The following is a 14,748-nucleotide window of genomic DNA, read 5'->3' as shown; positions in this document are numbered from 1 at the left end:
AGCCTCACTGAGACGTTATGAACCGTGTCTGTTGTTTTCCTTCAGCAGAAACTCGTCACACTGCAACGAAAAGTGTCCACATCTGTCCTCCAGCTCACTCACAACAGCTAACTAATGCTGTTAGCATTCCACACAGAGACAACAGCAAACAGCTAGCTAAAATATCCCTCTGAAAATACACTGCGGACACCATTCCAGACCGAAAACCACTGAGTACAGACAGCCAACATTACTGTTAACAGCTAGCTAGTACTGTTAGCATTCCTCTCAGAGACAACAGCAAATATATAGCTAAAGTATCCCTCTGAAACTACAGTGAACAGCAAGCTAACACCCTTTGCATTCTGCACTGAAACCACTATGTACAGCTGGCCAACACAGTTAACAGGTAACAAGTGCTGTTAGCGTTCCTCACAGAGATAACAGAACAACAGAAACAGCTAGCTAGAACTTCTACTCTGAAACTACAATGAATGCTAAGCTAACATATGCCCCTAGAACCACAGAGAGCAGTTTGCTACCAATCCTCCTAATATCCTTCCCATAAAATTACAGGGAACAGACCAGCTAATTCCAACTGAAACTACTGGGAAGAGCTAACCAGCACCATTAAAATCTATCAGAACCACTTGGAACGGAACAACTAGCTAAAATGTATTAGCAAATCTAACATTCCTTCCCTGAACTTACTGGGATCAGCACAGTTAGCTAACATTTCCTTTCAAGATATAAATAAAACAGCTGTTTCAGTAATGTTGAGATTCCTACTGTAACTACTGAAAACAGCTAGCACTGTTAGCATTTCCCACTGAAAACAGTACAGAGTACATCTGCCACCAAAAACACTTGGATCTTAATGAACGTTCCCCCCTGAAACTACTGAAAACAGCTAGCTAGTACTAACATCCATCAAAACCACTGTGGAAAAGACAACTAGCTAAAATTTCCTATAGATTCAGGAGGGTACAACCAGCTAACATCCCTGAAACTACTACAGACAGCCAATGCTTCCTTTTCTAAACAGATGTTTTAGAAATATTCTCATATTTACTACTTTAGGTTTTGGGAACACACTGTTAGCATTGCCCACCAAAACCACTGAGTACAGTGAGCTAACAGCATTCCTCTTTGAAACTATTAGCTAGCTGACATTTCATATGGAAACTATAAGATAGTGCTGTTAGCACTGTAACTAGTTAGTACCGCTAAAGTAAAGTTAACTGATAGTTCTACCTGAAACTAACAGATTCAACAAGCTCACCTCCTTTCCTACTGAACAGACTGTGTATTCATGAAAAAGAAAACAGTCAGCTAACATTTCTAACTTTTTTTTATGAAGATCTGTTGGACAGCTTTGGACAACTTTAACCATTTTCAACAGGGTTTTTACACATGAACCTTACAGATTGGTGAGCCAACCCTAAACTGACATGGATTCCTGAAAGTAAAGGGTGCAACAAGCTAACATAAAGGTTTTTTTGCCACAGCTTTTAAGTGAAACTAATGAGCACGACTGAAGCCTCCTGATTAAAATCAACTGTCTCCGTCTTCTCCTTCAATCACAGAAACACTCGAGCACAATCAGCTAACTTTGTTAAATGAAACTAATGTGTAGAGCTGGTAATTCTCATTAAGCCCTGATTATAATAAATGTGTTTCACTCTAGCAGAGTTTATTATTTCCAATGAGGAATGCTAACAGTGTTAGCGCACTGTTGCTCAGTTAGCTGAAGCATCAAATGCAGAAACTTTTTCCTCATAATGTGACGAGTATCTGGTGAAGAAAAACAACATCAAAATCCATAATGTCACAGTACTGCTTCACAGGTTTCTTTTTAGGGAATCGTTTCAGAACCAACCTCTGCACAGTCCTGTCTGTACAGATACAGGGGGGTGGACAAAATAACAGGAACACCTGTGCAACCCAACACAAACCTGCAGCACAAACTACCTCTGAGAACATTTCAGTCTCCGTTGGAGGTAAATCTGTGAGTTTGCAGAGTTGCTGTTGGGATGTATTATTCTGTTCATTCCCCATACATAATCCATATTTCATCTTCATATTTTAAACGAAACTTGTTAAAACAAGTCATTTGGTGTTTTCAGAGTCATGATATTGAGCTGAGACAGCCTCCATATTCTGTTTGCGTTCAGAGGCTGCTGCTGAGCGCAGCAGACGGTTCGCACTGCGCACACTTCAATGTTCAACACAGTCAACTTAATAAAGCTAATGATCACTCAGAATTAAAAAGGTCTTAAGTTCTTAAAAAGCTCTAAAAAGTTCTCAGTCACTTGGTGTGAGGCTTCAGATGGATTCTTCAGGAGATTTTGGTGTCTTTCTTATGAGGGGAACATTTTGTCACAGCCAACCGCTGACAGTGAATCCATCACTAACTAGCTTTATATATAAAGTATAAATCCAGTGTTCTTAAAGCTTTGGGCTTCACCTGGAATTTTGTCTGAGATTCTCAACGTGACAGCGAACCTCAGTCCACAGTATTTTATGCCTCCCACCTCTGTTTGTCTCATTCAGATGGTAGAAACAAGTTACTGTGTTAAGTGCATTAATCGGATTGATCAGACGTGTTTGAATTCACGGGGCTTTGTGATTATTAACTAATTAATTAAAGCGCTCGGCGTGCCACCAATCGATCTGGGCATCCCCACTCATGCTGGATTTCTCCTGGAGCCTTCAGGCCACATTCATCTCTTCTTTATCAAACTTCTGCAGGATGAGGCTGAAAGCTCTGCAGGAAAACCAGTAAGAGGACTGTGGGTTAAGTTTCTGTCAAACTGCTGTTTCCAACATCAAGCAGGAACCCTCAAGTTCAACCTGTGGATGTGCTGAGAGCCTAAAGACGAGCTATATGTAACTTTTGTCTTATCATCATACAGTTCAGTAAACTGAATCGATTAGTGGAAAAAAATAGTGCCAGTTTGCTCACTAGTTGAAAATAAGTCAAAATGTCTGTGCGCTCCATGTTTTCATGTGTTTTGACCACAATGATGTGGAAAAATTGCTTTAAACTATGATTTTTTTGACCCCATGCCAATTATTTATCTTTCCAGGTTTGCTCCTCCATTTTAAAGCGTTACTAGGTGCCCAATGCTGAAGGCAGAGATATGAGGAATTATCACAAACATCTGCAGGGTTCATCCTCTGCAGACCAGACAAAAGCATAAAGATAAATTCTCCTGAAACATGACCTCCTCATAGTTTGATGAAACAGAAATATGAATGTTAAAGAAACCTGAAGGTGGTTTAATGTCGTAATAACAAGGTTTTAACCTGAAACGTTTTCCCTAAAAAGAAATCTCAAACTTTTCTCCGGCAGAGACAAAACAGCTGAGGCTTATTTTCAGAGTGCAGTCTTGCTACACTTTTAACAACATGATGGATCATTTTTGGACACATCTGGAGTTTCAGGGGGGAGACAGGGATGTGTAGAAAAATCACACATCATTTTAAAAGAGTGCAGCAGCTGGTTGGTGAGGATGTTTTCTCAAACAAAAAAATCCACGGCAACAGAGCGGGGAGCCGATTACCCAGCAGCCAGTGGGACGCACCAAGAGTTCAACGTGTGCGGGACGACGTTTATATCTGATGTTAGTTCACAGGATGACCGTCGGCGGCGCTTTCAGAGCTCAGACAGTCACCTCCTTAATTAAATATCACCACACAGTGGGACATTTTCTGAATGTTCATGATAATATTTTGCGAAGAAATTAAATTATCATTATACAAAGAATGATGTCATTTGAGCAAACAAAAATCTATTCTGTGCTCAAGAAACGTAATAAAAACCTCCCACTCTCAGTTTTACCCTCTTAATTCTCTTTTCTTTCACCTTCAATCATATTACATGATAATTTTTTTTTGTCTTGTTGCATCTGGTTTGTAGTTTTATACGTTTTTACACCTTTTTCATCTTGTTATCATCTTTTATGTCATTTTTAGTCTTTTGCTTTTTCGGGTCATTTTTGTTCTTTTTTTTGTCTTGTTACGTCATTTTTCGTCTGATTACATCTTTTATTTCTTGTGAAGTATTTTTTGTCTGGCTTCACCTTTCACATAGTTTTGTTGTCTTGCTACGTCTTTCACACTGTTTTTCATCTTGCTCCATAGTTTTATTTTATCTTGTCCCGTCTGTCCTGTGCGATGTCCTCTGATGGATCCACCAGTCAATCGTCTTTTCTATGTCGTATTGTTCCGTCCACTGAGTCTGAAATCAGTCTTGATGTTGGAAGGCGGTGCAAAATGATGCAAAATAAAAATAATCAAACTTCGAGGCTGTTTTGAAAATGTCAGGAGTCGACAGTACAGATATTTGTGTTTAAAAAGTTGTCAGAAAAGTACAAGTACAAGAAACCTGAAAATCTACTTAAGTACAGTAATGAAGTATTTGCACTCAGTTACTTCCCACATCTGATTACACACGAGCACAGAACAGACTTTTGTTTGCTTTAATCTCATTGTTCTTTGCATGATAATAATTGTTTTTTAAAAAATAGTAAAAATGATTCTGGAGTGAAACTGGACAAACAGACATGACCAAACAGCGGGGGCCTGTCCACATACTTTTGAACATATTGGCATGGTTCCATTTATATCATATGTCATCTGGCTGACTGAGCAATCGGCTGACTCAATAAACCCCGCCCCCTCCCTGGCAGGGCGGGCTCCATGTTGCAGTGGGCGGGGCCTGTATTGACCAATGGTAAAGGGCAAAGCATCAAGCAGGAAACAGGAAGCAGCGGCGGAATCTTACCAGTGTTTGTTCAGACACACGTCACCGTAACCGCAGCGACATTAGCTGTTTATAAAACCCCACCCACCCCCACGAGTAAGACTTAAACCCCGCCCCCTCCCCCCCATTAGCAGCTTGTACGTGATTGGCTGTGTACTGTGAGAACGGGCAGACGGGCGGGCGGACGACACACACTATAGAAGATGAAACAAACAAAAAGATGTTAGACACATTTAAAGCCACACAGTTACAATGAGGCAGAAAAGAAGAAAACAGCGGTTCGAACCTTTAAACATGTCGCGCTTTTTTTTTTTTGTTTGTTTTTTGATGTTTAAACATTCAACCGTCAGTTAGAAGAAACCAGAGAGAAAAACACACCAGGACTCTGAAGATAACTGACTGTGATGAGGAGGAGCCTCCTTCATCAGAGACTACCAGAGCACTACCAGAGAAGAAGAAGAAGAGACAGAGAGGAGGAGGAGGAGGAGGAAGAGAGGGCAGCCATGTTTCCATCCAGGTCACACTCGTGCACTCTGCAGCCGTACTACTGACCATTTCAAATTGTCAGTTTTGTCATGTTTTTCTTGTTTTCCTGTTCTTATCTCTTTTACTGTTTGGTCTTTATTTTTACTTTTTAAATGTCTTTTTCTTTTTTCTTTTTCTGTGTTGCCTTCTGTTGCTCTTTTGCTTTGTCTGACAAAGCACTTTTTAAAGGTGCTATATAAATAAAGTTATCATCATCATCATCATCATTATTATTAAATATCCAAGCAACCACCTAGTGACCATCGATTAACACCCTAACAACCCAACAACAACCACAGCACCATAGCAACCATACGGCACACCACAGAAACCACAACATAAATACTCAGTGAGAAAACTTCTGGATCAGGATTTGTATTCTAATTTATATCATGTTGTGATTACAGAATATTTCTGAGATTGAATTTGTTTTTATCCAGGGCTGCTTGGTTTATTTTAAACACTAAAAACTGGTATAATCATTATTTTTTTTTAATTTTTTGTGGTTGAAAGATCAATGATATCAGAGATATCTGATTTAAAAAACAAACATTTGTTAGTTTAATTACTGTGAGTGAAATGATTTGCATCTGTTTCCTCATTTTTCTAATTACTGCGGTCCTTTTGCAGCTGTGCTCCCTACAGAGGGACCTTGTTTACTGTGAACTGTGTCAGCATGAAACACATTTTTAAATGTAAAGTGAAGTCACATCCTGATACGCCTGAATTCATTTTGGTTTTAGAGCCTCAAATCAGCCCGAAAACAAATATAGAAACAACAGAAATGAAGCCAACAGAAGTCTGACAGCAGCTTCTGAAGACTCTGATCTGTTTCTCTCAGCAGGCGACGGGTTTGTTGTCTGATGTCCAAGAGAGCAGCTTCATTACTGCAGAAGATACATGTTTTATTCACTCCAGCATCACTTTCAAAAGACACTTTCATTTTACTTATGTTGACTGTTGGATGGAAGCAGAGCTGAGAGACAGACAGAAACTTCCAGAGGTGGAGTGAAGAAGAAGAAGAAGAAGAAGAAGAAGAAGAAGAAGAAGAAGAAGAAGAGGGGCAGAGGTCAACATACCATCTGGAGCTTCACTCAGAGCTTTGCCCGTCATCTCTCTCTCTCCGACCAGCCAGACGTAACCAGAGCCGGTCATGTTGAGCTGACGAGCAGCTTTATACACGGCGGCAGCTTCGTCCTCACTGTGAACACACAAAAAAACGGTCGGCAGGTCTGGAGATACTCTGGATGTCTGACGGGACAGATCGAGACAAATATTCATGGAGTGGCAAGAGCAGGGCGTGGAGCAAAAAATTATGTATGCTGATGAAATCACAAAGAATCACGTATCAATGTTTGCTTGGGAAAGTTTCCAAATAAAGACATGTAATTCAAAAATATTACATCATTGTGGTTGTCTCATAATTAGTAGTCCATCGCTTCATCATTTCCATGTGGTTTTCTAGGTGACCACCTGACGTGTTCTTATAAAAAGCAAACAAAGTTGAAGGTAGCTAGCTTAAGTTTTGTTGCAATGCAATCTGAGATCAGATGCAGAATCCCATCCTTATCGCAGTCCAGTACCTTTAATCTGCAGTGGTTACGTGTCAATAAGCTGCCCTGCTCTTGCTAACAGTCTGTAGTTCTTCTAATAAACCTGGGCCTGTGTGTTGTTCCCTTTCATGTCTCTTTTTCAGGTAAGCACAATCAGGCAATAACAACTGCATAAATACACATAATCCTACTTGAAACAACCACAACATTCCAGATACCCTGTATATACAAGCAACCAACCTAGCAAACACCTCATAGCATGTTAGCTATCAACCAGATCAACCTTGCAACCACATTGCAATCTACCTGGAAGCACAATTATCCCAACTATCCTATTAAATACCTGGTAACAACCTAACCTATACCCTAATACCCTTGAAACCACCCAGCAACCACCCCAAATATTTTTTATCATCCTACTGATACAGACCTGGCAGAGAGGATGATGACTCGGGCCTCCAGGTCTTTGGCCTCGAGCAGCAGAGACGTCAGGTTGGTGTCCTGGCTGAACAGTAGCACCTTCTCCGCCTGGAGGACCACGGTGCGGGGCGGCAGGCGACGGCACAGGGCGACAGGTCACACCGTAGGACATTTAGAAACATGGCAGAACAGAACACCACAGAACACATCATAGGACACGCATCATTAGCTCGGAACCATGAGAATCCCAGACCCCTCCCACCCCCGCGACCCCCACAACCTCGACCATGCTCCGTCTCACCCACGCTACCACGGGAGGAGGGGGGCGGGGCCAAAAAATGGAGACAAAAAGTGTTCAAGATCTGCTGAACTGAAAGAAAACTCAAAGTCGAAGCTCTAAAGAAGGAGGAGGGGCAAAAAGTTGTGCGTGGTGTGGTGGCACATGCAAACTGAGGCGCTTTCAAGACTCCAACCAACCAACCAACCAACCAACCAATCAGGGACGTGCATGTTAGAGAGCGCTGATGCAACCGCAAATTAAAAAAAGATTCAAGTGGAGAGAAGGAAAAGAGGCAGGAGGAGGAGGAGGAGGAGGAGGAGGAGGAGGAGGAGGAGGAGGAGGAGGAGGAGGAGGAGGAGGAGGAGGAGGAGGGAGGCAGGAGGAAGGGGAGGAGGAAGTGGTTCATTTCCCAAAAGAAAAACAAAAGGAGGTTTTGATGTTGCAGAGGAGTGAGAGGATCCTGGTGGGCGGGGCGGGCGGGCGGGTGGGCGGTGTTCCTCATGTCTGCAGACAGAGCCAAGCCTCAGCCTGGCTGCATGCAACCCTTCACAAGGAAAAAACTCAGGGGGGGAGGAGGAAGAGGAGCGGGAGCGGGGGAGGAAGAGGAAGGGCGTCTCTCCTGCGAGTGTAAACCCATTCCCGGTGTGCAGGAATCATGAAAAATCAAAAGAAAGAAAAGAGATGGTGGAGAAAAGACGAGCCACCAGGATAAGAGTCTATCTCTGGAGCCGGGTTGGATTCTGGGTGGGCGGGGCTGACTGGTGTTTGGCTACTACTGGGCGAGCTCAGAGATTGGTTGGGCGGCGTGCATCATTTGACCATGCAAAGTTTATACCTTGGGTGTTCTCCTGAAGTCAAAGTTCTGTTGGTCGAGGTTTTCATAGTTCCTGTTTTTAGTCTGATGGTAATGTCACAGAGAAAATATGCAGACACAGAAGAAGATTATAGACAGTCAGAAGAAATGAGGGCAGGCCAGCAAAGCATCCAACAAAATGACTCTGTTCGTTTTCTGCTGCAAGTCAGGAGGCTGACAGAGCACGCAAACACCTCGCACACTGTCCACCTGTCCGCCTGTCTGTCTGTCCACCTGTCCGCCTGTCTGTCTGTCCACCTGTCTGTCTGTCTGGTTTTCAGTTTGGTTTTTGTTCTAAAGTCCGTCACATTTTTCCACCAAAACATATAAAATACTTATCAGATTAAATTACTGATCTGCTAAACTTTCCCTCTCACTCATATTTTCAAACACAAACATAAGGGACCCTTGCAGGTTTTTTAATAGTGACATCAACTGACCCTTCACTAAGTCCCGCCCTCCTTAGTTACGGTTGCTATGCCTGCCACACTTTCCATTCTCACACTGCATTTGTGCAGTTTACAATGATGATGGCGGCAGATTTAACATTTAAATTGGTAGTAATTGTTGAAACACGAGGTCTGTGTTTCCTTAGAGACGTAAACAAAAGCAACAAAAACAGATTCTCATTTCCAGCTGATGACGGTGGATTTTGTCGCTAAAATAATGACTCACTAGCTGATTTCATAAGTGTAGCTGGCTGATGTAAGCTAATGCTAATGGTAACTCAACTTTTAAAACAAGAACCCTGTGAAAGTGTTTATGTAAAGTTAGCTAACAGCTGCGTACATGATGTAACATTAATGCTAACAGACTGAGGCTAAAGCTAGCTTACATCTCAGCTAACATTGGTCAGATGGTGAAATACAGCAGGTATATCTACATGATAGATGACAGAAATACACTCATTAACGTGGGAAAAGGAAACGCAGGGACTCGATTAGTGCAGCGGACCTTGAGACGGGTCACCCAGCCAGACCAGCTGGACCACGATCACCACAGGAAGAGAGCCAGGATAAGAGCTAAGCTATCCCGACTTAGACCTGAGACAGAACCAGAGAGAGACGCATCATCATCGACCCACTGTGATTCTTCATCAGCCCACATCCTCCTCCTCAAACTCCCACGGAACAAATGCAGATGCAGTGGGATCTGACAAGTTTGTCTGGAGGTAAAGTTACTGCAGCTGATAAGCTAGTGTTAATTAGCCAGACATTCACAGTTTATGTCAGAGCAGATGAAGACAGAGTTTAATCCATTTGCCACGTGTGCTCTTGTGTTTCACGTTTTTGCGAGATGACAAAAAGGACGCCACCATCCAGACTCACACAGAGTATCTGTCTCCTCGAAACCTCCTGCACGCCTTCAACATGGAGAGAAATGGAGAGCTTGACAGGCCTAGTTACAGTTGCTAAGGCAGGTGAAGGGTCAATTACCTGCGGTTCATGGCCAATATGGATAATGTAACCAATAATCTCACCTTTTTCTAATTTAAAGACAAGTTCACATAATCTGTGGTTTCTGCACGTTCAGGGCTCAACAATAAGGATCGCAAAATAATGTCAGGTAGGTAAATCTGGTAATTCACTTGACCAAGTGGTAAAAAAGTATTAAAATATTCAACAATTTTTAATGAAGGTTATTTCTTTGGGCTTTTGCCTTTATTTTGATAGTGACAGCTGAAGAGATGACAGGAAGGGGGTAGAGAGAGAGAGAGAGAGAGAGAGAGAGAGGATGACACGCACACGCTCCACCAGCTGAGCTATAGAGGAACCCCTAAAATATTCAACTATTTTGATAAGCAATTAATTGTTAGTCCTTTTTCATACAAAATGCTGTTTTCAGATTGTCAAAAATGGAGAGTTCCTGCGTTTCTTCCTTTATTATCATATTAAACTGAATATCTTTGGAGCTTGGTTTGAGGAATGGAAAGCTTGACCACCCTGATTATAGTTGCTAAGCTATGATTGGACAGCTGCTGTTGTTGGAGGCAGGGCTTAGCAAAGGGTCAATTTGTGGAAAAGTTGGTTGCACAGAATTCATGGGAATTGGTTGAATAAAACAGACCGAAAATTGTTAAATCTCTATGAAAACATCATTTAACTTTATATTCTGTTCATTTGTTAAAACACAATGACTAACTAGAGAGGATGATTTATTTAATTATGAGCACAGATGAGTTCTAATGTTCAATATAACTGACGGTTCCACTGTTCTCAACTGAGGACAGTTTAATAAACCACATCTAAGTGGGTTGAAACTGAATTAAAGACACAATAAAAGGATGATTAAAGCGTGTTTCTTTAACTCAGTGAAGCAGACTGGAGGTAAAAATAAACATCTGCTCCTCAGTGAGTCCAGATCAGACGAGTTAAAGTTCAGAAATGTTAAAATGAGCCATCAGAGCCTCAGTGAGACTCATGAATGTTGGAGGAGGAACATGAATATTACAGCACATTAGTTAAAGGAGGTGAACAGAACTGTGAGTCGTCTCTGAATTAAACATCTTTTCTGATTCATAATGAAATAATGATGAATGTCGCGGCAGTACGGTCACACTGGAGACGGACTGTATGGAGACAATACAGAGAACTGAAGTACACAAGTGATCATGTTGTTCTCTCATCAATATAAATCATTTAAAACTCACTGTGCATCACACAGCTTCAAGATCAAAGACAGGATCCGAGGAAATGTCAGCAAGAACAAATAAACTTAAAGGTAACAAACTGAGGCTAAAGCTAACAGGTCGCTAACAGATTGAAGCTAAAGCTAACAGGTCGCTAACAGACCCAGGCTAAAGCTAACAGGTTGCTAACAGACTGAGGCTAAAGTTAACATTGTATCATGCTAACAGTCTAAGACTAAAGCTAACAGGTCCCAGGACATGATATCATGCTAACAGTCTCAGACTAAAGCTAACAGGTCCCAGGACATGATATCATGCTAGCAGTCTAAGACTAAAGCTAACAGGTCCCAGGACATGATATCATGCTAACAGTCTCAGACTAAAGCTAACAGGTCCCAGGACATGATATCATGCTAGCAGGCTTATAGTTTTACTGATAATAGACATATAATCAGTAATTTGAGATCTGTTTTGTTCCTACCACAACCTACATTTGATGTTAGTCAAAAACAAACATCTGTATGTTGTGTCCATATGGCAGCACGTTGTACTGATTGCGTTTACACCTACATAAGATCATTTACATCTGACATTTTCACGTGTTCTACGTGTTTAGGGTTCTCCTGATAACATGTCCAGGTACAGATTGTATTTTCTGAGGTCTTTGTCTTTGGTACTTCACACATTAACTTCCTTCGTCACCTAACATCCAAACACACTTTACAACTTCACACATTAACAGGTTCAGACAGAGGGAGAAAAAAGCTTTATAAAAGTAGTGTGTGTTCGTGGGTGTGTGTGTTTTTAAGAGCAGTCTGAGTGTGTTGTTCGGGGACTTTGCGTCAGGATGTAAATTTAATGAGATTAACATTTGGAGCGGATTGAGTGGAGGACTAATGGGACGCTCCGCCGCCAAACCGGCTTAACATCACAGGAAGTTTGTGGAGAGTAAAGTTACAGCTCACATCAGTGCTCCAATCAAATCAAACTTTACTGAGACTCAGGCAGCAGCTTCATGACACCAGTCTGCTGCTAACTGACGTCTGTTTTATTTACAGAGACTGAACACGCTAGCTTCTACAAACCGCTGTTTCTAAACACGAAGACGGTGTAACATTACAGGGATTTGTCCTGAACAGGAGACAGCAAGGCCCAAGTTATTAAAACATGCTAACAGTCAGCCGTTGATCCATTATGCAGAATCATGATGATTAATAAGAGTCTGAAGTACTGAGTGTGTTTTATCAGCAGTGTGTCTGATCTACACGTCGTAGAGCTAAAATAGATCTGGTTGTTTGTTTAGTTCTGTGGCTGATAAATCAGGTCTGTGAAGTGTTTGTGAGACGAAGGATCAGAGTTCGACAGGTCTGGTTCTTTGTTCTCTGTCTGCTCTAAAAATAAAACAGCAGCTTTGAGGTGTACATTTATCTCCAAACTAAATATAACCACAAGGTGACTGTTACAGTGTTATACTGAGAGCTGACAGTGACACTGTAGTTTAGAAGACTGTTTTTAACCAGCAGCTGTTTTTTTTTCTCCTAAAATCTAATTTATATGTTGGCATTTATTTACATTTTAACTAAACTGTCCTTTACCTTTTCATTTCTCTCTTCTCAGCATGATCGTTATTTGTCCTACTAGGCTTTTAGCTTTGCATTTATACTACTTTTAAGTTATAAAACACTTTATAACTTATTTGAAAAAATATCATGCTAACACACTGAGGCTAGTGCCAGCTAAAGCTAACAGGTCATGAGATCACGCTAACAGACTGAAGCTAAAGCTAACAGGTCATGAGATCACGCTAACAGACTGAAGCTAAAGCTAACAGGTCATGAGATCATGCTAACAGAGGTCATCCACCCTCTTTCCCTACCTTGTTATTTTCTAATTATTTGCTTGTTTGGGACAGTTTAATAAAAAATGTTGGTATTTGATGTCCTGAATGAGACTCGACAATCACCGGTCTTTAAGTGCAGGTCTGAGCTCGGGACTTTTAGTTGTAATAGATTACTTTCAGTCTGTGGTATTTCTACCTTTATCTATGTGAAAGATCTGAGTTCCGCTTCCACTACTGATTATAAACACTATCAAACATTCTTTGTTGAACTTATTGATTAAATGTCACTGATTACCACTGGCTGTACTGTTGTGATCTCTTTAATCTGTCTGTCTGTCCATCTGTCTGTCTGTCTGTCTGTCTGTCTGTCTGCAGGTGGACAGCAGCTGAGACGTGTTTGCACAACTCCGAGCTCCTTCAGTGTCGAGGTGATGAGAAACCAGGCAACAGACGGAGGTGAGGAACTGAAAAGATGACGTGGAGAGACAGACAGAGAGGACAGAGAGACAGACAGAGAGAGAAAGAGAAAGAGACAGAGGTCCAAAGGAAAAGGAAGAAGACTAAAATAAAATAAAATAAAATAAAATAAACCTCCACCAAGACCTCACACAAATGATTTGAATGTAATAATGGAAAATTTAATAATCTGCAAAATAGAATGATGAAAAAAAACAAGAGACACAAGACAGAAGATTTTCATTCAGATAAGATGTTAAAATGTTAATTACAGGTAATAATAACAGAACAGAAAATATTGATGAAAAACATTTAACACGAACACCATTATCATCATTTTAAATCTCATCCTGGAACAGGTTCTTCAGACGTAGTTCAACTAATCCAGACTAACGTGATGTTATCAGGATAAAATAATCCAGTTTATTGTTGTAAGATTGTTTTGTTGATCCTGGATAATGGTGTGCTTTTATTGTGAAATGCAGGTAAACTGCGCAGTGAGTTCATGGTTCATGTGATTGGCTGAGTGCTGATTCATGCAGCTCTTCACGGTTCAGTGGCTCACTGTGGCTGCTCCCGACCGCTCTGTGGCCTGCAGCTCTTCATCTTCACTGCTGATCATGTTATTGCAGGTACAGATGTGTTGGGAACCCTCCCAGCATGCACTGAGGCAACAGACTCATGGCCACAAGTCTGATTTTATGTGTGTCCCTGTCATGTTTGTGATGTTATATTATAAACTGATTTATTTTCTTTTGTTTGATCATGCATGTGTGTAAGTGACATTTTGCTGTGGAAAATTTAACGGTGATCATAATGATTTTACAATAACCTGCATGCTCTCTTCTAAAAGCATACTTATAAGAATGACTTCCTGTTGGTGTTTCACAGTAAAAGTCTTAGTCCTGATCAGTCAAACAGCTGCAGATTTAAAGGTGTGGGTTTAAAGGGTGCCGTAAGATAAGATATTCCTTTATTAGTCCCACAACTGGAAAATCTAAGGCTCAAATTTAAGGATTTGTTGCTGTGGAAACATGTCCAGACGTGTTTTAATTCGCTGTGCAGAAGCAGTGGATCCAGACTGTCAGATCATCGTCATTTATACTCTGGATCAGTCAGTGATCCGTGAAGCAGCTTCACAGGACACACCTGATACCTGGCTCATATTATAACTGATCTGATCCGGGTGTAAACAGAGACGTGACGACCTGAAATCCTGCTGACCAACAAACATTCTTGGTGGAGATTAAAAGAAAAACAAAAACAGAAAAAAGAGTAAGAGAAGAAAAGAAAGTGATGAAAGAGAAGCTGCTGTGAATCTTCTGGTAGAAGGAATATAAAAGCCAGGAGGAGGATGGAGGATGGAGCGATGATGGAGGGGTGACGAAGGCTGGACAGAGAGCAGTTTCACTTCGACAAACATGCTGATAATCTAACAGAGCTGA

General features: G+C 41.2%; 1 protein-coding gene across 7 annotated transcripts in view; it reads right to left on the bottom strand.

The window, feature by feature from the left end:
• grin1b (glutamate receptor, ionotropic, N-methyl D-aspartate 1b) overlaps positions 1 to 14,748 on the bottom strand; it is a 60,587-nt gene that overhangs the window by 35,760 nt on the left and 10,079 nt on the right. For 5 of the 7 annotated variants that reach the window (XM_084727773.1, XM_084727776.1, XM_084727775.1 and 2 more), the window contains exons 4-6: positions 8,361 to 8,423; positions 7,256 to 7,353; positions 6,352 to 6,473 (exon numbers count right to left, since the gene is read on the bottom strand). In XM_084727773.1, coding sequence (XP_084583899.1) covers positions 6,352 to 6,473; positions 7,256 to 7,353; positions 8,361 to 8,423 — 283 coding nt within the window. The remainder of the gene's footprint in view (positions 1 to 6,351; positions 6,474 to 7,255; positions 7,354 to 8,360; positions 8,424 to 14,748) is intronic. The other 2 variants (XM_084727774.1, XM_084727777.1) reach the window with 1 other exon arrangement.

Source organism: Lutjanus erythropterus, chromosome 10 (genome assembly GCF_056507025.1).
Source record: "Lutjanus erythropterus isolate fLutEry1 chromosome 10, fLutEry1.hap2, whole genome shotgun sequence".
In the NCBI taxonomy this organism is placed as follows: domain Eukaryota; kingdom Metazoa; phylum Chordata; class Actinopteri; order Lutjaniformes; family Lutjanidae; genus Lutjanus; species Lutjanus erythropterus.
Note: the sequence above shows the minus strand (reverse complement) of the source record. Positions and strands in the feature narration are given on the sequence as shown.